The sequence below is a fragment of the Olea europaea genome, chromosome 4, assembly GCF_002742605.1.
Source record: "Olea europaea var. sylvestris chromosome 4, O_europaea_v1, whole genome shotgun sequence".
Classification (NCBI taxonomy): domain Eukaryota; kingdom Viridiplantae; phylum Streptophyta; class Magnoliopsida; order Lamiales; family Oleaceae; genus Olea; species Olea europaea.
The window spans coordinates 17,609,313-17,633,135 of NC_036240.1; the positions used below are offsets into that span (position 1 = coordinate 17,609,313).

Sequence of the window (23,823 nt, forward strand, 5' to 3'; positions counted from 1 at the left end):
TGTTGTCGAAAACTTATCTTCAACCTTTCATTATTTAGCAGATGTTGTCTTCGATATACTTTCTATTAAAATATATCGTTTGCATGCTTTGCAATGAGAAAAAATATTTGTCGTACTTTGTATTTATTATTTTTAAGTATGATGGACAAATATATTATTTTACAGCTTCCCAATGGACCTTCTGTACAAAATTAGTTATAAGAGATGAATGTACTAATTAATGGAATATTGATGATAACAATGTAAACAAAAAATGGTTAAGGATGCTACACCGAGTAAAATTGAGGACCAGTGTGAAAACTTATCCATTATGGTTAAAAGAATAAAATGCCCCTTTAAACTGAAACATCTACCAAAGTCTAAACGTGTAAGAGCATTTCCAAGATATTTTTTATATACAATATGTTCTCTATTTTAGAGAGTGAATGCTTAAAAATATGCTCAAGTGAAGTTTAACTTTCCAAATTCAAAGAGTCAAGTTCACTCATTATTCTTACTTTATAATGATTCATTTAATAAGTTACAAGTTTCAATATTATACTTTTTAAAAATTTTAAAAAATGTGTATAGAGCTAAAATATGGAGCATTGTTGGAGTGTATAAAAAAATGTAATCTCTAAATTTGAAGTTTAAAGATACTATTTATCATGCGTTTGATGTTCTCTATAAATGGGGTCTTTTGGAGTAGGGGTAGAACCAGAAATTTTTTTCAGTGCGGGCACAAATTTTTCTCCCAACCATTATTTCTCCCACCAACTTTTCTTACATGGAGGAAGCTGCTTTGTCCCAAAGCTGAATTTTAGCAAAAAAGGAATTTTTCTCTCAAAGTAGAGCCTGCACTCAACTATATATGGCTCTGTCCCTGTTTTGGAAATGCTTTAAGAATATTTCTAAGAAACTCTTTAAATACAATAATTTTCTATTTTCAAAGAGCTAATACTTTGTATTTTAACTTTTTAAAATAAAGAATGATTTTGAGTCTCCAAATTTGGAGAGACCCCTCACTTTCTATTCTTTCTTTATAATGAATGTATTTAATAAGTTACCAATTTTAATATTTTGCTTTTGCTTCTTAAATCAGTCAAATCACATTTTGAATTTATTGAACATTGACATTTAAAAAAATATGTAAAATAATAGATGAGAAGAAATTAATAAATATTTTCTTAGAAGAAATTAATAAAAGAAATAAATGAAGAGCAAAAATAGAGAGCATTGATTGAGTATATAAAAAATTTTATTTCCTAAATTTAAAGATTTTCTCATCTATAATATACTTTTTATAATTAGAGAGCTCCAAAAGGCTTTTTAAATTTAAAAAGCATCTTGTGCATAATAGAGAGTCTTTTAAAATTTAAAGAGAAGAAATTTTGACACATTTCAACAAACTCGCTATTTTTAGTTCTTTATTTTTTTTTATAACACCCTCTCTCTCTCTCTCTCTCTCTATATATGTGTGTGTGTGTGTGTGTGTGTGTGTGTGTGTCCCTATTTGGCCTCCATTCTCTTTCATTTTTTTCCTCTCTTATTTTCAACCACACAATCTTTCATAAAATAATATTACACGTAAATCGAAATTTTTTCATTCTTTTCCAACCATACATTCTTAAAAAAAAAAAAAAAAAAACTATTCCAAAATATTAAAATTTGGAAAAAAATGGAGGCCAAATATAGTTTGGGTTGTTCAATAAGTAGAACATTGAAAATTGTAATTTATTAAATTAAATTAAGGAATTCTTGAGAGAACCCTTTTTTTTTTTTTTTTTTTTAAGTAAGATGCTCTTTCTTTTGAAAAATGGAACCTTGAAAGTTTGACTCTTATTTGAAGAGCCAAGTCATTCTCTATTTTTATATTATCAAGATTGCATATAATGAAATTACTAGTTTTAGTTATCACTATTTTAATTATTCATATTATATTAAATATTTTATTTATTGACATCTAAAAAAATATTTATATTAATTGAAAAATGAAGGAAAAAATAATAAAAGGATAGTTGAAAAAAGAAAAACAAAGAGTATAGAATAAAGAGTTTATTGGAGTATGTAAAACTCTAAATTTAAAATTTTCTTCTATTATAATCAAGACTCCCTTTAAAAATAGTTTCTTGGAGATAGAATTAATACTTAAAAATAAGTTTTAGATACTCTATTTTAACTTTAACATAAGCCACTTCTCAATAATATAGTTTTAAATTATTTAGATTATATTTGAACTGATTGACCATTCACATATTAAAAAAATTAAATATAAGATGAGAATAGATAAGTAAGTATTTCTTGAAAAAATGAAAAGAAGAGCCTAATAATAATTTTATTTTTAAATTTATTGAAGTTCTCTATTATGATTAAAATGCTATCAGGAAAAAAAAAGTTATCTTTAAAATGCTTTTAAAAAGTTAAAATAATAAATCTATTAGAACTTGCCATGTTCAACCCTCATTAATTTTCATTCAATTATATTTCATTTTTCTCTTTCGTATTTTCAATCACACAATCTTTCATAAAATAATATTACACGTAAATTGAAAACTTTTCCTTCTTTTTCAATAACTTATTTTTCAAAAAAAAAAAAAACTCTATTCCGCTAATTTTCATTATCACATAATGGGGGGCAAACGGGGCTTAATTTTCTAAAAGTAAAATAGAATATCGTCAAAGATGGCTTATTTTCTCCACCACCGTTTTTAGAGTTTGAAAAACATCCACATCCCAAAAATGGAATCTTCCATATCACTAAGAGCATTTAATGTAACGCATTGGGCCTCGCACGTTTTTTATTTTCTCTAAGACGGTGAAGATGTCTGTTTTTTCCCCATTACTTTAATTTATTCATTTAACGTAAGAAACGCTTTTCAACACACAATAAACTATCTTTACAAGGTTCTCATCCTGTCTGTACACTTCTTCCTAAGGACATTGGGCCTCCAAACTTGAATTTTACACCCAAAATAAGAGTCCCATTTTTATTAATCTTATGTGCCTTATATTTTCATGTACTCGACTATTAAGAAGAAGAGATATAGACGACCATAGTCTGTTATATCGTGTCTATATCCATTGAGCTAAAAATGATCAAGCAAGAACATTGAATATTGCGAACTGGGCTTGTTCAACCTAATGTATTAATAAGTCTCTTTGATACGACTTTTACTTTAACTCTTACCCCTTGTAAAAGAACTTCATGATAACATTATGTTATATCAATTTTTCTCCAAAAGATATTCTAACGAGATAAAGTACTATTGGAAAGATATCTACACATATTCAAAAATAGATTCTCAGAGCATCACGAACAACCTCTCTATTTTTAAAGAACATATTCTACCATATGGAGAGCGTCTATAAATTTAGAAAATTAAAATTTTGAAATACTCCAACAAACTCTTTATGTTCAACACTTAATTTTACTACTCCAAAAAAATATTTATTATTTTTTCCTATATTTTAGTTTAACTAACTTTTCTTTATATTATTTTATAATTTTCTGTATTGAAAATTGAAACATTTTGAATGCATTTAATTATAGAAAGTGAGCCCCTTTATATATTAAAATGTTCATTGAAAGAGTCTTATAGAGCGTGATTTTAAAAATTAACTACTTAGAATATCTCTAAGAGAATATTTAAACACAAAATACTCTATATTTTAGAGAGTTAATATTTAAAATGAGCTCAAAGAGACTTTATTTTAAAATTTTAAAATAGAGAGTGTGTTTGGCTCTCCAAATTTAAAGAGTCAAACTCACTATCTATTCTTAATGTACAACGATTACATTTAATACATTACAAATTTCAATACTCTATAATTTAAAATTTTCAAATTATATTTGAATTGATTGGTCTTACACTTCAATAAAATATGTGGAGAAATTATTAAATGTTTATTGGAAAAAATAAAATAAAGAATCAAAGTAGACAGTTTGTTGGAGTGTATAAAAAAAATTACTCTATAAATTTAAAGATTCTCTGTATCATGCATAAGATACATTTTATAAATAGAGAGCTTTTTGAAGATACTCTTAAAATAGAAAGTATTTCATGTTTAAAAAATCTACGTTCTAATAATCTCATAATCAGCTTTTAACTTTTTAAAACTCCTACTAAATGAGTCTAATTATGTGTAATTAAAATTATTGACAGAAAAATATATATATTATGGTGGGATGCAATATACAATTGTGACCCTGTTCTGTTTTTCTTGGAATAGTAGATTAGAAGCTTGGAATCATGTGAGAAGCATTAAATGCAAGAGCAAAGGGAATCGATCTTAGGGTTCTACAATTTCTTATAATTTAGGAGTATCAATTCAGAAACCCTCGTGATACAAACCACTAGCTCATCATGTGTAATTGTTTAATTTTTAAATTTTGCAATCTAATATGCATAGTGTTTACTTCAATGTCAAATTAATTCTTATTTTCAACAAACTTATGACTACTTGAATCACCCTGTTTAATTCGACTTCTCGGGCATGTTTCGTCTGCATAAAAGAATCTTTTTAAATATTTAGGGTATGAGCTTTTGCTCTTTTTTTTTCTACTTCTTATAGAAGATGTTATAAAAAGCACATTGAGCCAAAACAGGTTAAAAACATTTTCTTAATTATCGAAACAGTTTTTAACTTTCAAAAGTTTTACCGAATGGATCCTTAGTTAAGCAGTAAACGACTTATCACGTACAAGTACTTACAACTAAAAAAGTGAGGAAAACATGCTTTTAAGCAGACCAAACTTATATAGTACTCATGACATGTAATATGTAGAAAACGTGAAATTAAAGTAATTACTGCTAACTTATTTGCATGTGATAACTGGATTCATGTGGGATCCCATTAATTTCTTGGTGGGTAGTTATTTTGTCTATTATTGTTAGTATTTTAGGAGAGAATATTGAAATTAAATTCAATAAAATGCATTTAATGAGTATAGTTTTTGCTCATGACACAAAATATTAAGAAACTTATAACTTCTAACAAAGAAATGACTTAGTAAATTTAATAAATACATCAATGGAAAACATTTTTATGAAATTATCATACCTTAAATTCATGTACATATACAAATACTAGAAAGTATTTTAATGAAGCATATCAAACTTTAAATATCTTCCCATTGAAACTACGAATTCCCAATCGAATTTTTTTTACACGAACGAGGCGATTTAGAATCAAACTATATAAATTATTCAATGTTGAGGGTGATCATAAGATGTTACAAGAAAGGGAAAAAATCTTCTTATCATGAAGTTATTATAATTATAGGGACAATAGTTTTTGGAGTCCTTAATGTTGGATTCTTAATGTGTAGAAAATTGATGTCCATGTGAATGTTCAAGAAACAAACATTCACGTCGAACCCATCTTGACCTTGCTTAGGGTATAGTGTCTTTGCTAAAACCCTAGCTATGCCTTCTCCTAGTTGTTACCATCAATTAATTGCTCCTGTCTTTCTAATCTTTAAACAAATACTATATATGTGGGATTCCCAATTGCCCTTTTTCTTTTTCTTTTTCTATTTTTTTTTTAAAGAAGTTTGTAGTAGACATTAGAGTCAAAGAACAACGTGGAAAATTAAAAAATTCATTGCTTGAAAAGCCAACCTATCACACGTAGTGACGGTGGTCAATCACTCACCCTTGATTTATAAATCTTCAATTTAGAAGTTAGACTAATGTAGCCCTTGATGCATGAGATGGTAATCTTTTCAAGCGGCCTAAATAATCAATTAATTTAGCTGTGTTTGCCAAGCTTTTTTTTTTAAATATATATATATATATATATATATATATATTCTTTTTTTTTAAAATGGAAAAATTACTTTTTTTTAAGTAACTTTTATCTTATTATCAAAATAAGTAATTTATTATTTTCAAAATAAACGCGATAATGAAATGTTTAAATAGTATATTGGTTAGGTTACGAGACATAATTATTAGTTATGTTACATTTTTGTTCGTCGTCATGTTAAGTACATCGTACCAAGTATGAGTAAATTTAATTAGGTTGAACAAAAGTTTCACATTATATAATAATCCATTTTATTGTGCATCTCCACCTCCATGTTGGACTATAAATAGGTTTCCTTACCTCATTCTTTTTCAAACTAACATCTTTTCTATCTCCTTGTCTCTTTATCTCTCTCTATAAAGTTTTTCAAATTTGCCGTCAATCTTAATTACTTTTGACACACCAAATGGGATCAGGTAGCTCACCCTGTGCTTCCTGCAAACTGCTGAGACGACGCTGCACCAAAGACTGCGTGTTCGCCCCTTATTTCCCCCCTGATGACCCTCACAAGTTTGCCATTGTTCACAAGGTTTTTGGTGCTAGCAATATCAGCAAGATGTTACAGGTTTGTTGATTTTCAACTTCCTTTCAATACGTGAAAAAGGGCATCAGAGATTTCAAAATCTGTGGCTGATGAGTATTAAACCCTAAATAGAAAAAAGAATGACATTTTCTCATTTTTTTTTCCTGAAATTTTTTTGCAGGAGCTTCCTGTACATCAAAGAGCAGATGCAGTAAGCAGTTTAGTGTACGAAGCAAACTCGAGAATGAGAGATCCTGTCTACGGGTGCGTTGGAGCAATCTCTTATTTGCAGAATCAAGTGGCCCAACTACAAATGCAATTGGCTGTGGCTCAAGCAGAGATTTTGTGCATTCAGATGCAACAAGAACCTACTAATTTGCAGCCTCAAATGGTTGAACCAGCTGATGAAAACTGCCTTCTTTTTGGCAGTAATAACTTGGATCATAACCTACAACAATATCTCAGCTTTGCTTCTTCTTCTTCTTCTAGCAGTTCTATGGTGCAAGACTCGGTGAAAATCGAGTCTCTCTGTGCTGTTGATCCCTCCGGGGATCAGTTCGTCCCCAAGAGGAGCCCAACTTACATGTTTGGAATGTAGTACTTAATACTATTAAACCAAAACATCGACATGATTTCACTTTTATAATCTTGTTCAATGTAGACCGTCCTAGAAATGTTGCTCATGTATATATTCTTTTAGTCTTTTTGCTTAATTCGTCGATGGTTTCTTGACTCTGTATTATATTTTTGCTCCACTTTTTCCTTCTCTTAGCGTGTGCTTTGTCTTTTCGCCTTTATATTTTCTGAAACTATTTGTCAATCACAGACAGGGGGCAGCTTCAGCATGTGAAAGACTTGGAGTAAGAATGAGGAAAAAGTTTAACATTATATATTCATTTCTCTTGAATATTAATTAACAAGTAATTTCCATAAACTAAGTCGTACGTGTCGGTGATTAAACGTTTTCACATTAATGATGTCAGAAATTTGAATCATGATAACTTTGAATTTTCCTGGTCTTCAGCATTTTAGAAAATTATTCGAATTTCGATAATAAGTCAACTATATATATAGCCACTGTTTGATCCCATTAAATTAAATTACATTATATTTCATTTTTCTTTTTCCTATTTTCAACCACACAATCTTCCATAAAATAATATTATGCGTAAATCGAAAACTTTTCCTTCTTTTTCAACCACTCATTTTTCTAAAAAATACTATTTCCCCCATTTTCATTTTCAAGTAATGGGCATCAAACAGGGGCATAAGTGGATATTACAATATACAAATAGGAGGAGCTTCTTAGCCAAACAGCTTAGTGAAGTGTCCACAGTTTCGCTCATATACCATCTACAAGGGGACCATCTAACGTTGTTCGCAAGCCATCAAGCCTCTGAATTACTAAGTAAAAGTGAATGGGTCCGAACCTTGTTTGTGTTAAGATTTGGAGTTCTATCTTCAAAAATCAATCTTATTAAGAATAATAGTCCAATTTTTTATGAATTGGTCGATGTGTTCATCTTTATTCAATGTGGGATTTTATCCCTTAATATGCTATCGCAAGATGGTAACTCGTTTAAACAAACCAATTTTGAAATTCATAAGCTCATTTTTTTAGTTTTAATTGAATCAAATTATTCGTTTAAGCTTAATGAATTCTTATATTATGTTAAGATTTGAGTTTCATATTAAAATGTCAACCTTGTTAAAAAGAGTAGTCCAACTCTTTATAAATTAGTCTATATTTTCATTTTTATTTGATGTGAGATTTTATCTTTAATGTTTTTCACCTTAAAAGGCATAACAAGCATGGCGGTTAAGGTAGGGGTCATGGAATCTTCCCAAATATTTAAGGCAAGAATCCCAACCGAAGAAGAAGAAAGAAAAGGGAGAAACTAAAATACAGACCAAGTTTAAAACACCAGAACTTGTGGCTCGAAATATGTAAGAGATGCGCTTTCTATAAAGCGATATTTGTCCCCTCTCAAAGTGCTTTCGAAATTTTCGATAGATAGCTTTGTCGAATATGACCAGCTGGTAAGAATTTGCACGAAGCAATGAAGTGAAATTTTCAGGGAAAAAAATTAAAAACTTCAAATGAAATTTCTGAAAATTTTGAATTTAGGATGGAAAAAGATTTTTTCTCACTCTGCGGCTGAAAGCATCTACAATTCAAGACTACAACTTTATTTCAAATATATAAGTTAGTCCCTCCAAAATTATTTCCAACTCCCAATTTTTCACTTAAGTTTGTTTTGGTCTTTTAACGTTAAACTTCTTCTTTTACTATTTGAACAAATTTTCTAACAATGCCCCATTTTGTTCAAACAAAGCCTTTCAAAAACAAACAGTGCTCATGAATATAGTAATGATACATTTTGATTTGAACATTAAACCTTAGTGCAAGTTTCACGACATAATTGCTAAAGTTTCAAGTAGCCTTACCATATTTGAATCAGTCATCCCTTGTGACAATATTGGTGATACAACAAACCCAAATACTATGGTATTTTTCTTGTTCTACAACATTCATTTATTGCATTGTATGACCTTGTACTCATCCTAATTTGTGAGCTTTCAAAAGTGAAATTCCAACTTTCAGTTGAAGCGGCACCAGTACTTCAACTTATAAGTGAATTTCTTCAAGTATTTTAATTACATTTTGAAATATTTGTAACTTATATATTGGGCCTTGTTAAAAGTTTATAAAATTTAACTATATGTAACAACTCGCACTAGTTATTTGTGGTAGGACAAATTTTTGATGTAATGCTCAACTGTCCACTTATTGAATGATTTGCTTAGTTGTTTATACCCTTTGAAACTAAAATTACTGATTTAGTAATGTTAGAAAGGGTTGTCATCATTGGCGAATTTTTTAGACAAGGAGTTTTCGCTCCATCCTTCTTGATGTTTATCCTGCATTCTTTTGAAAAAAGTTTAGTGAATTGATAAGCTAGATTCTCGCTAGACTTTACATATGTATATGTGAAAGAAATTATTCTACTTTTGATTAATTTCCTCATATATTCATGTCTTGATTAATTCTTTGAAAAAGATTTAGTAAATAGATAAGCTAGATTCTTCCTAGGTTTTGCGTATGTGAAAGAAATTATTTCAATCTTGATTAATTTTCTAATGTAGTCTTGTCTTAAAAAGTTTTTTGATAGAAGCTTAGTAAAGGGATAAGCTAGATTCTCACTAGACTTTAACATACATGAGAAACTTTTACATTCCTGATCAATTTCCCCAGGTAGTTATGTCTTCGACTCGAATTATTCAATTTTGAATATAAATTCGAATAGTTATTTAGATATCAGAGTGTAATTTCGTTCACCCCCTTTCATGTGGGAAGCCAATGAGAGTCACTAATTATCTATTTAGCTGTAATGACTCGAATTATACAATTAAGTTATGTCTGACAAGGTGTTTATAAATATGGATAAACGAATGCCAAATAAGTAAATATTTTTGTGAATTCTATGAAATAAGTGAATAAAAAGTTATTTGATCAAATGTATTCTTTGACTAAAAAACACCTAAAAAACAATGAGCCAAACAGAGGCTTTCAACTCAAAATTCCTAACATTGTCTCCAATGTTGAAGCTGAAATTTGAACTGATTTACCTCGAGCCCTAAAAGGGAAACCAGCAAAAAATAAACTTTTACATGCCTTAAAGTCATTAAGTTTTAAGGAGTTAAGGAAAATTGCTTTGTAATGAGGAATTAGATTGACTGAATCTTTGACTGAATCTTCCTTTCATGTTTAATTTAATATAGTTATTAGCGAGCTTATTCTTTATTATAATGTCGTTATGCACCTTAATTTCAATATGGGGAAGCTACACGAACTGACTTCTATAGATGACTTCCTTAATTTCTGAGGAGAAATATTTATATTTTATTATATACCTTTTTTTAATCATTTGTTTGATTAAAAAGAAATAGAAATAATTGCATAATATCAGATTATTAATTGTAAAGAAACTATAAATTCAAGATTATAATATCGTATTTAACAAGTTTCATCATAGTAAGTCATCCTTATCGGTGAATGATTGAGTTGGCATGTTAGTCATAGGGCTCCAAAGTAGTAAAGGTTAAGTGAAGTTATTCACTTAAAAATTCTTGATCAAGGAAAATGACTCCTAGTAGAGTGGAGGAGGTATTAGGAGTAGAACATGTCAACATGATAGTGAGAATGTTTGTGAAACCACCTCACTTTTAGGTGGAGATGGAATTCCATTTCTATAGAAGTTAATACATGTACAGCTGTACAATGAAAAGGAAAGATGTATGATAGGGAAGGAAAATAATTACATCTCTATAATCAAGGATTAACTGCTACAATCAAGGAAAGGATTGCTGAGAATTAGGAGAGGATTCTCGAGAATCCTTAACACCCACTGCCACTCCGCAAGCTAAGCATGGGATGAGAGCACACACGTAGCTTGGATCAAAAGAAGGTGAAGAGTGGCCTCGAAACACTCTTTGTGAAGACATCGGCAACTTGAAGTGTGAAAAGGACATGTTGAGTACGAATATGACTAACAACCACGAGCTCTCGAAGAAAGTGATAGTCTAGAGCAATGTGCTTGGAGCGCTTGTGAGTTACTGGATTGGAGCTCAAGAAAACAGCACTTTTGTTGTCGCATAGAAAAAGGGGACAATTTGTAGTAGAGACACACAGATCGCGAAGAAGGTGTTCTAACCATAAAACCTCAGTAGCGATGGGAGCAAGGGCACGATACTCTAACTCACAACTAGAGCGAGATACCGTGGGCTGCTTCTTAGCACTCCAAGAGACAAGATTGTCACCAAGGTAGATAGAGTAGCCCGAAGTAGAGCGTTGAGTATCAGGGCATCCAGCCCAGTCGGCATCAGAGTAGGCGATAATCTTGGCGAAAGAGGAGGCAGTGAACATTAAGCTAAAGTGAAGAGTACCCTTGACATACTGAAGAATGTGCTTCACAGCTTGGAAATGGTCATTAGTGGGAGCATGCAAATATTGACTGACTGAGTTGACTAAGTACACAAAGTCTGGGCGAGTGATGGTCAAATATTGCAAGGCACCAACAAGAGAGCAGAAAAATATAACATCTACAAATGGGGGACCATTGGAGGAAAGGCGTTGAGCAAAAGCCATAGGAGTAGTCATTGGTTTGCAGTCAAGAAGTTGAGCCCTAGCAAGAATGTCCCGTGTATACTTGGTTTGGCTAAGAAAGAGTCCAATAGAGCTGGAGGTGACTTCAAGGCCAAGGAAATAACTTAGAGAACCCAAATCCTTGGTAGCAAATTCCGAATGAAGTTGCCTAATGAAGCCATTCAAAAGAGATGCATTGTTGCCAGTGAGAACGATGTCATCAACATACAATAAATGATAAATGATGTGCTGCTGGGGATGAAGAACAAACACAGATGGATCAGCATGATTGCAAGTAAAACCAAGCTTTAAAAGAAAGCAACTAAATTGCTAGAACCAAGCGCGCGGGGTCTGTTTTAGGCCATAAAGAGCTTTCTTGAGTTTGCAAACATGATGAGGGAAGCGGGGATCAACATAACTAGGAAACTGCTCCATGTTAACATGTTTCTGCAAAGTACCATTAAGAAAAGTATTTTTAACATCAAGTTGGCGGAGGGGCCAACCATGGGTGATAGCCAGAGAGAACGCAACACGAACCGTGGAGGCCTTAACTATTGGATAAAGGTGTTAATGTAATCAAGGCTAGGAAGCTGAGTATATCCTTTAGCAACAAGACGGGCTTTGAGATCATCAATGGATTTGTCGGACAGATACTTGTTGCGGAAGACCCATTTGGAACCTACAATGTTCATTTTGGGAGGTCGGGGAACAAGATCCCATGTATGGTTGCCGCGGAGAGCTTTAATTTCATCATCCATAGCCGCAAGCCATTAGGCTGTTTGGTAGCAGACTTGAAACCTTGTGGCTCTGAGGAAGTAAGGAGTGCAGATAAAAGACTAGAGACATGTTTGTTGAGATAAGCTGGATATCGTGGTAAAAAAATGCCTGCTCTAGCTTGGGTGACCATTGGGTGAGAGGATGGAGCTGTGGACTGAGCATTAGGAGCTGGAACATCAACGATGCCAAGATAACCTTGGCAGTCTAGGAGTGGGACAAGTTGGCTCTTCCAGAGTAAATAATTGTTTGCAGAGAGCTCGATGGTGACCATGTGAACCACTGTATTGAAGGAGAAAAGTTCTGCCATGGAAAGAAAGTAAAAAAAAATAAAAAAATCAAAGGTTAATCTAGTAGGGCTTTGATACCATGAGAATGTTTGTGAAACCATCTCACTTTTGGGTGGAGATAGAATTCCATTTATATAGAGGTTATATACATGTATAGTTGTCCAATGGGGAAGGAAAACAATCACATCTCTACAATCAAGGATTAACTGCTACTGTCAAGGAGAGGATTGCGAGAATTAGGAGAGGATTTTGGAGAATCCTCAATAGATAGTATACTCCATAAGACACCAAAAAGTTTGACCACCAGCAACTTCTACACCCCTACTTGCGCACAAAACAACAATTGGGTTTACATACAAACCTTGAATCAACAATCTAAACTCTAGCACCGTTGTCGGTCCACATTCCCCAAATTAGGAAGGAGATGGAGGTTATGGCAACAAAACAAAGAATGGACAATAGAGGTCGTGGTGATATGGATATAATTTTAAAAAGGCAAATTTTAGTTCTGTTTGCTCCACATGATATTGTTCAATTTCATTATTGTTTTCGAAAATGGTGATGGTGGTGCATAAGAGTGTGTGGGGGAGGGGGGAATGGTAGGTGGTTAGGGTAAAAGTGTTAAACGGTAGAGAGAGAGTAGACGAAGGCTTTAGTTTATGTAGTACAGAATTTGTATGGTTATTTTTAAAACACCCTTATTTTTTAACTATTTTATAAGCATGTATGGGTCTAATTTCCTCATATAGACCACACAAATTAAAACCCACTGAGCAACTACTCTAGGTCCAAAGAAAATGCCCCACTGCTCCCAAGGCACATCCCAACTGGCAAAGATGAGGGCGCTTCAAGGTTGGCAGATCAGAGGTCGTGAGTTCGATTCCTGGAAGGCTCTTGGAAGGCAGATATTCTCCTGGAAGGCAGGAGTTCTACTGGAAGGCAATGTGCAAAGATGAGAAACGACTTGCTTGACACTTTGGAAGATCAGTTGGGGGGGCTCTTGAGCATTGGTCAGTTTGGGGCACAACCTACGGTTTAACCTGTCTGCAGCTTGAGGGGCCAAAGTGTAGACTCCAGGATTAGTCACTGTAAGGTGGATACCTAGATATCAAAAAAAAAAATGCCCTACTATCCAAATTAAACCCAAATCTAGAAAGCAAGGGACCAGCCCCAGTGCTATTAGAAAAATAATGGGAAAGAGTACACAAACTAGGTTTTAAGTATACATAATTCAAAATTCAAGTTACAAGTTTGATTAATGCAAAATTCAGGTTTTAACTAATTAATTAAGAATATTTATTAAATAATGATAATAAAGTCACAGTTACACGATTAATGGTCACAAATATACAATTATAGGTCACAGATTTATTCGTCGGTCACATATGATCAAATTAATTGGCCACAGATTTTTTCGAGGCCACAAATCAAAATTTTGATAGGCCACAAATTATTTCAAGGTCATAGATCATAGAATTTGGTCACGGATCAAAAAATTACGGGCCACATTTTATGTCATTGATCACACATCCAAAAAATTATAGATCGCAAGTCACGTATTTTCTAATTTGATGGTCACAGATTACTTTTTTAGTCACAAAATGATGAATTTCAAGGTCACAGATTAACACTCACTCACAGAGGACCAAATAATTGGTCACAGATACCCACCCGTCACCGACACCATCATCATCAACAACACAACCACAACCACCAACAAACGCCGACCACAACCAAACTACCAACAAAAACTACCACTGTGTCGTACACCACCTCCACCGTAGCTAGAATCCACCATGACGGCCACCACCAAACACAACAACATAACCACCGTCTCCATCGCCAACACGACCACTGCTAGAAACCATCACGACCAGGACACAATCACAGCTAGAAACAACCACCGAACACACACAACAATACAATTTCCTCCCAACCTCACCACCACCCAAATCACCACTGCCAACACAAGCACTCCTACTACCATCAGCGCCGTCGACGCCATTAGTAAAACAACCACAATCACCACCATTTTCAACCACCAACAAAGATTTTCAACTACAAAACCACCACCATCGACACCAACAAAAATCAGAGTCCTTTTGGATTACTGGAATCGGATGTCTAAGGAGTAGATGCCATCGCATAGCGTCGAAGTTCAGGCATCGTTAGAAGTGGAGGCATGGGAGAAGTACCGTTGGAGTAGAGGCAATCACCATCGACTGCAGCAGCGTCGATCGACGCCGATCTTAAAGCTCCACCAGTGGCGAGCAGCCGTGAGCTGCCTCTACGGGGTCGTGTGTGGCTAAATTGAGAGCAGCGCACATCGAACCTGCTGTCGGCCAGATCTCTAGGCGAAGCTCCATTTGAAGAAGAAATGAAAGGTAGATGAAGTACCGAGAGAGGATAGGAGGTAGAGATGAAAATGGATTCGGAGCAGAATAGAGTTGGCTCCGAGGCGGTGCTCCGGCGACGGTGCTTGGCAACGACAACGATGTGTGGGGAGAGGATATAAAGAAAGAAGACGGGAAGGAAAGGAAAAGATGAGAGAGAAAATAATTTAGGTTTTAATTGGGTGGATGGGATAGGGTTTTAATTGGGGGTGGAAACCTGACATTTGCACAAATAAACATGATAGTAGATTTTTGAATTGTGTATTTAAAAAACCTGGATGCGTGTAATTTTCTCAAAATAATACCCAAATTAAACCCAAATCTATTGAGCACGGGACCAGCCATTATATGTAGGGACGTGACAACAAGGTGGGATGAGAACTAAACCCCTATTTGACAGACACTTTTTGTAAAGGATGAGTTTTTGAAATAATATTTTTTTAAAATATGCTAGTTTAAAATTAGGGAAAAAAAATTTGGTTTACATGAAAAAATATTTTATTGTGAAAACATGTGGTTGAAAATGAATACGAGAAATTTTTTTTTAAAAAAATGATTACCAAACAGGGGCTAAAATATATATTTTTTCAGCTCGATTTTATTAAATTTATTATTTTCATATTATTTTTACATACAATTTAAATATTCTAAAATAAAAATAAAATAATTTAAAATGAGAATCATGTCATTCATCTCGAGTTAAGTAATAGGACAATGCTATGCAGAATAGGACCGGACATTACAAGGTTGAACCTATTGGCCATTAAAAACAAGTCAAGAGAAACCTAGGCTTGACTCTCGTCTACACGTTGCCATGTGTAAAGAAAATCTCTCATTGGGACACAAGCTAATAAAATGTTTGGGAATCGAGGTTGATCATGTTGTATTTATTTATGGACTAGCATCTCATTTAATCATTGTTTGAGCCCATAATGGGATGAACCTTTTTATTAACACACATGAAAGCCCCTACTCTCGCTCCACTCAATATAGAATTGGCTCATTAAATCCTATATATATGTTGGCCCTTCCTCCTCTCTATCTCTTAAGTAAGAAAGGGGAAATCAATTGTAGGGTTGAAGGGGGAGTAGAGAGTAGTTCTCTCCATGGCAAGATTTCTTCATCTTTTGCAACCTAAAGGATCCATGGAATCTCAATCACAAGCTATAGGAGTTCTCTCCATGGCAAGATTTCTTCATCTTTTGCAACCTAAAGAATCCATGGAATCTCAATCATAAGCTATAGGAGGTATGTTTTCTTTTATTATTGTTGAACACATGCTACAACCATGAGAATGGATTATTATCTTTTCTTTTTTTTAACAAATCAATCACAACGTAACCTTTGGAGAGAAATGTCTTTTGAATATGTAAAAACAAGCTTTGCATATGATGCCAAGATTAGAGAGAGAATAGTTGCATATCTTTTGTTATTTGGAATTGCATTATTTTTAGAATAGTACAAGAGAGAGTATTTATAGTGTTACAATTGAAGTTGTAACTGTTGGATGGCAGCGCACGTGGTTTTCATCCGGCTTACTGGGATGTCTCATTGCAGAAGTCCCATCACCTGCTTGTACTAGGCTACACTTAATTATTTGGGTAAGGGAAGTTTCATATGGTCTGTGTCGGCACTCTTGATTGATGAGCTGACAAGACTTGATTTGTTTGGGCTAGAGGTTGTCACATCAATAATTTTTACCAGATCCCTAAAAGATCTTCTTAGAAAATGTGTTTAACTCAGGGCTCTTAAAAATTGAGGATTGTTGATGAAATTATTCTACGATCAAAAATACCATAAGTGCACAGTTCGTTAACAAGTAATAAAATAGATTTTTTTGAGTCAAAGTATCATTCCCACAAGGATTATACTAGTTTAAGTTCAAATTAGTTTAGCCTTAGCCGAAACTATTGAAAGTTGTGATTTTCCTCTAACAAATTAAATGACCTAATTACAAATGCAAAACCTAATTCAACTAAAATAAAATGCAATGTTATAATTAGCAAGTGTTATAAAAACATGACAATAAAAAGCGTACTAGGACCACGAATCCAATTATATCAATCTTCTTTAACCTCTAAACTTTCAAATTGACAATACGGTTCAATTATGAAGATCAATATTCCTAATTTGTTTAACAATTTTTCTCGAGTAGAATTAAACCTATTTTTACAAGTGACCCAACTATATTTATATGATAGATGCAAACATGTAAAAATGCATTAATGAATTTGTGAATACTTAAAGATCACGTAAAGCATAGCAATATATTTCTATCTCCTATCTGACTTTATGACAATTGACATTATGTCTAACTTATTTTTCATTTTTCAAGGGTAAAACAAGCTACAAAACTCATACAACCATTGCCTATATAATTGTAGAGAAAAATAAATCCATATCAATCATGCAATAATTGAAAATGTGCCTTGAATGTAAAAAATAAATAAAATGCAAAAGTCAAAAGTTCATAATATAAGATTCATCAAAAATCCTAGTACAAAGTAATTTAGCTGAGCATAATGTTGGAAATAAACAATGAAAAAGATAATTCCGTCTCTGTCTAATTTCCAAAGCTGCTACCACCTCTGTCTCTCTCTCCATGTGTGTGCGCATATATCCCTTCTCCATCGTTTTTCTGTGTGTATGTATTTGTGCCTCTTTCCCCTTGTCCCCACTTTCCGTGTGTGTACATATAAAGATTTGCTACATGTATACACTCTAGTTTACAATTCTCTCACATGATAGGGAGACCACGGATTTCTTAATCACTGTAGCCCCCATGTGAGGGGGCTGTACACTCTAGTGTACGAGTGGAATTTCTCATATATATATCAAGCCTAGTTGACTTTTGTCCAATTATAATTCCTTTCACAGTTGTCATCGTCGCCCACGTTTGACTCCAATTGTTCTTCCCTCTTTTTTTATTTCATGTGTATATATATTTAATCTTAGCATCGGGCCCACTTAATGTATAATTTAATATTTGCAGCCCTTGAGTCCAATTGTTTTTTAATTTTTTACTCCAAACTGGTCCATCGCCCGTGCAATGTATGGACAGGATTATTTTGAATGTCATATTAGCGTTCTTAATGTTGATATGAGTTTAGTGTTTAAAGAAGAAACGAATCAATTAGTTATAAAATCGTTTGAGGTAAGCTATTGATGCAGACCCGATCAGCAAGGTTGCAATCGAACCCACAAAATATTGAATCGAACCCAGGAAAGTTCCAAACAACAAAGGTTTGTAGAATTTGACTCAAAATAATGGATTAAACAACCCACACAGCCAATATAACATGTAGACCTTTTAATCACAAAATTAATAAATTAAAAATCCGAATAAGTTAAAGATCAATTCGAAAATTAAATGAATCAAGAAACCAAAGCAATTACATGAATACCTTGACCCCGTGATTACACAACTTGATAATCTCACTTTGATTGGTGAACGCCACGAGAAATCATCCCGATAAGTTCGATAAATTGTTCATGAAGAACAAACAAGAAAGCAAACTTGCCTCTCAATTTCAATATGTGAAAAGTCTTCTTCCAATGAATAATAAAACTCCGATTTATGCTAAAGAATATAAAACCTAATTTAAAAAGGAATAAACTCCTAAAATATTGTAAAACATAAAATTAGAGTCCTAATAATATTAAAGTTACCAAAAATAAGAAATTGACTCAAAACAAATCTTCTCGCGCGAAAAGGAAATTTTCTGGCTGAAAAACACCTATGCGACCGCGACATGTATTTGGCTGCGGTCGCATGGCATATGGACTGCTGCCCATGAAATCCCCGCATCCTCTCATGCAGCCGCATGGTGGTTTTAACCATGCGGTCGCATGATTACTTGGTCTTAGCTCCAAACTCGATTTTCTTCCAACAACTTGATTCAATTGCTTTTCAGCCTTCAACCTCAATACAAATCCTGGACTTTGGCTCATTGACTCCACCATATCGAAATCCATAACTCGACCATGCATTTATACAGGTTTGTTGGCCCGAACGAAGCTTGAATCTTGTCCTTAGGTTCCCTCCAACATACATCAAATCTTTGGTCGTTTGGCGCCCAAGCCGAATCACATCAGCTATTTGTGATATTAATTTTGAAATTGAATGATCCAATATAGTAATGATAACAATGAACAGTTTAGCTTTGTGCAAAGAAAAGCAGTAATTTTCACCAGTAGAAAAAAATTGAAATAATTCTAAATCAAACAAATTTATAATGAAAAATTTTGAATAAAAAAAATTTCTCCTTTGAAGGAGAGAAAAGCAGTAATTGAAAAAAAATTAAGTTCAATCATAAAGAAAAAAGAATTTTAAAAAATTTAAATAGAAAAAAATTTATCTATAATATGAACAAAAAAATTAAAAAAATAAATTAATCAATAATTTCCATAGTAGAAAAATTGAAATAATTTTACATTGATCAAATTTATATTGAATAAATTTTAAATGGAAAAAAATTGGTCTATTGAAGGAGAGAAAAACAGTAATTAAAAAAATTAAGTTCAATGAGAAAAGAATTTAAAAAAATTAAATAGAAAATAAATTATCTATAAATTTTTTTAAAAAATAAATAAATAAAATAAATTTCCATCCATTGAAAAGTGAATTTCTCTCTTTTCCTTTTGAAAGGAAAGTCAATCTCCATGGAGAGTATTTTTTCCTTATTTTTTAATTAAATTTGTTTTGTTCATATTATAATTTTTTTTATTTTGGATTTAAAATTATTTTTAACTCCTTTCTCTTTACGATAAAATTGTATTTTTCAAATTTAATTAAATAATATTAATATATTCTTTGTTTCATTTTTGTAACTTTAATTTGTTTTTTTTAATTACATAATATTTTTTTTAAGTTTGCTTTGTTCATATTATGAATTTCTTTTTCTTTTTAATTCTTTTCTCTTTATAGGCTGGGCAAATTTTCTCTCTTTAAAGGAACTACAAATGAGTGATACCATGCGTCTTTGAACTACTAAACAAATCAACAATTTTCTTTACAAATGTAAACAACAAAAGAACTATAAATACTACTAACTTGCCTAAAAAGACTCCAAACATATCCAAAGCAAACTCTTGTAAGCCTCATTAAATAAAAAATAATAATGATTGAAAAATTTATACGTCTCAAGTAGATAAGGGTAAAGAAAGAAAAACCTAGCTAACTTTTACACACTAAAAAAAACATATATTACATTAAATAAAGCCAAAGAAAATAATAAATAAATATACAAGAAAGCAAACATCCAACAAAAACATAAACTTCATAGCCATATCCAAGAAAAAAATAAAATTTCAATTAGATTTTCACGTATATACAGAAACAAGAACATACCTCACATCTAGGTAGAGGAAGATGAGTCAAACTAGATTTTCATCTATACACAAAAATAAAAATTACATACCTTAAATAAATCATTAAAAAAAAAAGAAACAGAAACAAAAAAAAAATTGTAAGAACATACCCAAAAATAATTGTCACAAATTCTACGACTTCTTCCCTATGATTGAGATGAGGACTGCAAGATTTTTTTTCCCCACAGAAAGAAATTAGAATTTGGAGAGTTTTTTTTTTTTTTTTCATACATGAAAGCTGAACTTTTGAACAGAAATTGATTGAATTGAAGGAAGGAGAATGATTGACTTGAAAGAGTGATAGATGGTAGGTTACTTTATATTTTTTCTATAATTGAAAAAAATTAAAATTGAAAAAAATTTAAATCAAAATTTTTTTTTCCTTTCATAGAGAGAAAAAAATAATTGAAAAAATTAAGTTCAATCGCAAATAAAGAGAAAAAAAATTTATAAAAATTTTAAATAGAAAAAATTATCTATAATATCAACAAAACAAATTACAAAATAAACAAATAAGAAAAAAATTTCCAAAATGCTAAATTTTTTTTTTTTTTGCTTGCATGGAGTTTTTTTTAATTTAATTATAGTAAAATTTTATTATTATTTAATTTTTAAAAAATTAAATATATTTAAATATTTACTTAAAAATATTGAAGTTAATACTTCCTTAAAATTATAAGTAGCTTTTACAATTATATATTTTTTTATTACTTTTAAATAACGTGAAGTGATTTTTTTACTTATAAGTAACTTTTTACATTCTAAATAGTGCAATCTTTTTATTAATATTTAATTTAAAAAAAAACTAAATATATCTACATAGTTATACTTAAAAATTTTAAGTTAATATTTTTTTACTTATAAGTATTTAGATACTTAAAAAATTTTAAGTTATTATTTTTTACTTATAAGTAACTTTTACAATTATAAGTTCGTTTTATTTTTAAATAACTTGAAGTGATTTTTTTTAGTTATAAATAACTTTTTACATTTTAAAAATAAAGAATAACTTTTATGTAAAAAATTATTTTAAAAAATTTATTACTAATAAAATTACAGGATATGGTCAATAGTTGATAGCGTGAGAAAATGGCAAAAGAGTACTATTTATCCCTCTTCAAAGCATGTATGCTACGGGTAAAATAAAAAAATGAAGTCGTTTCTGTTCCACCATTTAAAAAAAAAAAAAAATTACAGTGTGACAAAATATTATTTAAAAAATATTACTACTAATAAAATTATAGGATATGGTTGATAGTTGATAGCATGAGAAAATGAAGAAATAGTATTGTGTGTCAGATTCAAAGAATCAAACCAGTTCAATGTGAAAATTAATGTGACAAAAGTAAAAAATATTAACTTAAAAATTTTTTAAGTAAAAATATTTAGATATATTTAGTTTTTAAATTAAATATTAATAAAAAGATTACACTATCTAGAATGTAAAAAAGTTACTTATAAGTAAAAAAGCACTTCAAATTATTTAAAAATAATAAAAAAAACTTATAATTATAAAAGCTACTTATAAGTAAAAAATATTAATCCCACATTCTCTTATAATTGCAAAAATTACTTTATAAATATTAATAAAAAGATTACACTATTTAGAATGTAAAAAAGTTACTTATAAGTAAAAAAATCATTTCAAATTATTTAAAAGTAATAAAAAACTTATAACTGTAAAAGCTATTTATAGATAAAAAAATATATATATTAATTCAACATTTATAAGTAAATATTTAGATATATTTAATTTTTTAAAATTAAATATTAATAAAAAATACTACAATTAAAAAAAAAAGTAATTCAGTGCACAGAGTGGTTATCACTCCATGCACGGAGTGATTATGCATGTTTTTTTTTATATTTAAATTATCGTAATTTTTTTATTAATCTTTAATTTAAGAAATTTAATATATCTAAATATTTACACAAAATGAAAAAAAAATCACTTCAAAATATTTAAAAGTAATAAAAAAAACTTATAATTGTAAAAGTTACTTATAGAAAAAAGAAATATTAATTTCAACATTTTTAAGTAAATATTTAAATATATATAATTTTTTTAAAATTAAATATTAATAAAAAATTACTATAATTAAAAAAAAAAAGTAACTCCATGCACGAAATGGTTATGCATGTTTTATTTATTTATTTATTTAAATTATAGTAATTTTTTTCTCAAACTTTCTTCCATAATACGGTTGCTTTACCTTGTACCCACTATGGACACAAAAGGGAAGGTATTTTCAGCTACAAAGTCTATGAAGAAACAAGAAGAAAATCGGCCAAGAGAGCACAAAGCAAAGAGACAGAGAGTTTTCTTCCAAGGCAAGACAAAAAACACGTGAGTTATAATAATAAAGGAGGCTAGCTTATATAGTTTAGGTTATGTCAAGTATATGGGCCAAGTCCAATACAAAGAGGTTAAGTGGACCAACATATATAAGCCGTTCAATGAGTATGGAAGCCGGGTCATGAGCAATACTAATTAATTAGATTGCTTCTAATGGTTCAAATAGTTTTAGGGTCGGGTCCTCAATCTTGGACGTCGACAATTAATTTATCCAACATCTGTTTAACATTATCTCTCGGGATTATTGGGTATCAAAAACCCAACAATCTACACTTTGATGCCTAATAATCTGCAAGCAACCAAAACACAAAATTTAAACTTGCACAATCAAGGTAATTCAATAAAATTAGTATCACAGGCCTTACCTCGTGTTTTGAACCGAAACATACACCATACCTACAGGGACGTATCTAGGTTCCACGTTCAGCTAGGGCGTTGACTTTGACATTGATCGTTGACTGTCGATTATCAACCATCATATTGAAATTTGATTAAATAATATAAAAAATTGTTCGATATATATGTAAATGCACTAAAATGTTCAACACTCAAGTCTCAAGTCAATCAACACTCAAATCTCCAACATATTGAAGTCACCCAAGTGCTCAGCACACTCAACTCAACTCTCAACACCGTCAACAAATAACAAAGGGTCGACAAATTGCAGTTGCACAAGCACAAATCAACAAATATAGTAGAAATTTTTTCAAATAATGCTACACCCTAATGTCCAGCTATACATTCTTAGAGGCAATGTGAAGTCCCACTCTTTACTAAGGTGAAATCCCCAAAAAACTATTGTCCAAGCTGAAGGGACTTTACTATAAAAGAGTTGATGATAACAATAAAAAGGGATATTTTGATAATCGAATAGAATGTTATTTGTTTGCTCCTATGCATCATAGAGTTTCCTTAATATGCTCATCAGCTTGCGCCATATGATAACAATGTGATCTTATTTTGATTTCTGATGATATGTACGTGTCCCTTATGAAAAGAAGAAAAATATTTGGCTAAATTTTATGAAGATCTTTCAAGGACGTCTTTAACTAAATTTCTTCATTAATTGGACAAAGTCTTGTCAAATTCAATGTCACATACATGCATTGAATAACTTTCCCATAGTAATAGCATTTGTATTTCTTCAACACTAAGTAATTCATCAATGCATTAACAGCTTTTTT

General features: G+C 31.2%; 2 protein-coding genes across 2 annotated transcripts; one reads left to right on the forward strand and one right to left on the reverse strand.

Moving 5' to 3' along the window:
- Window positions 1-6,128: 6,128 nt before the first annotated feature.
- On the forward strand, window positions 6,129-7,051 carry LOC111394103 (LOB domain-containing protein 12-like). The gene is made up of 2 exons (XM_023019887.1): window positions 6,129-6,352; window positions 6,492-7,051. Exons 1-2 carry the CDS (start codon window positions 6,194-6,196, stop codon window positions 6,906-6,908), a joined length of 576 nt encoding a protein of 191 aa, XP_022875655.1. The 5' UTR covers window positions 6,129-6,193; the 3' UTR covers window positions 6,909-7,051.
- Window positions 7,052-10,663: 3,612 nt separating this feature from the next.
- Window positions 10,664-12,148, reverse strand: LOC111393111 (uncharacterized mitochondrial protein AtMg00810-like). The gene is made up of 4 exons (XM_023018508.1): window positions 12,073-12,148; window positions 11,847-12,007; window positions 10,866-11,762; window positions 10,664-10,822 (listed from the first exon to the last, which is right to left on the reverse strand). Exons 1-4 carry the CDS (start codon window positions 12,146-12,148, stop codon window positions 10,664-10,666), a joined length of 1,293 nt encoding a protein of 430 aa, XP_022874276.1.
- Between the last annotated feature and the right edge of the window lie 11,675 nt (window positions 12,149-23,823).

Coding starts and splice junctions, on each gene's coding strand:
- LOC111394103 (XM_023019887.1), top strand. CDS start 6,194: ATGGGATCAGGTAGCTCACCCTGTGCTTCCTGCAAACTGCTGAGACGA. Junction 6,353..6,491: donor ATATCAGCAAGATGTTACAG/GTTTGTTGATTT, acceptor ATTTTTTTGCAG/GAGCTTCCTGTACATCAAAG.
- LOC111393111 (XM_023018508.1), bottom strand. CDS start 12,148: ATGAACATTGTAGGTTCCAAATGGGTCTTCCGCAACAAGTATCTGTCC. Junction 11,763..11,846: donor ATCCCCGCTTCCCTCATCAT/GTTTGCAAACTC, acceptor TTTCTTTTAAAG/CTTGGTTTTACTTGCAATCA. Junction 10,823..10,865: donor TTCTTCGAGAGCTCGTGGTT/GTTAGTCATATT, acceptor TCACACTTCAAG/TTGCCGATGTCTTCACAAAG.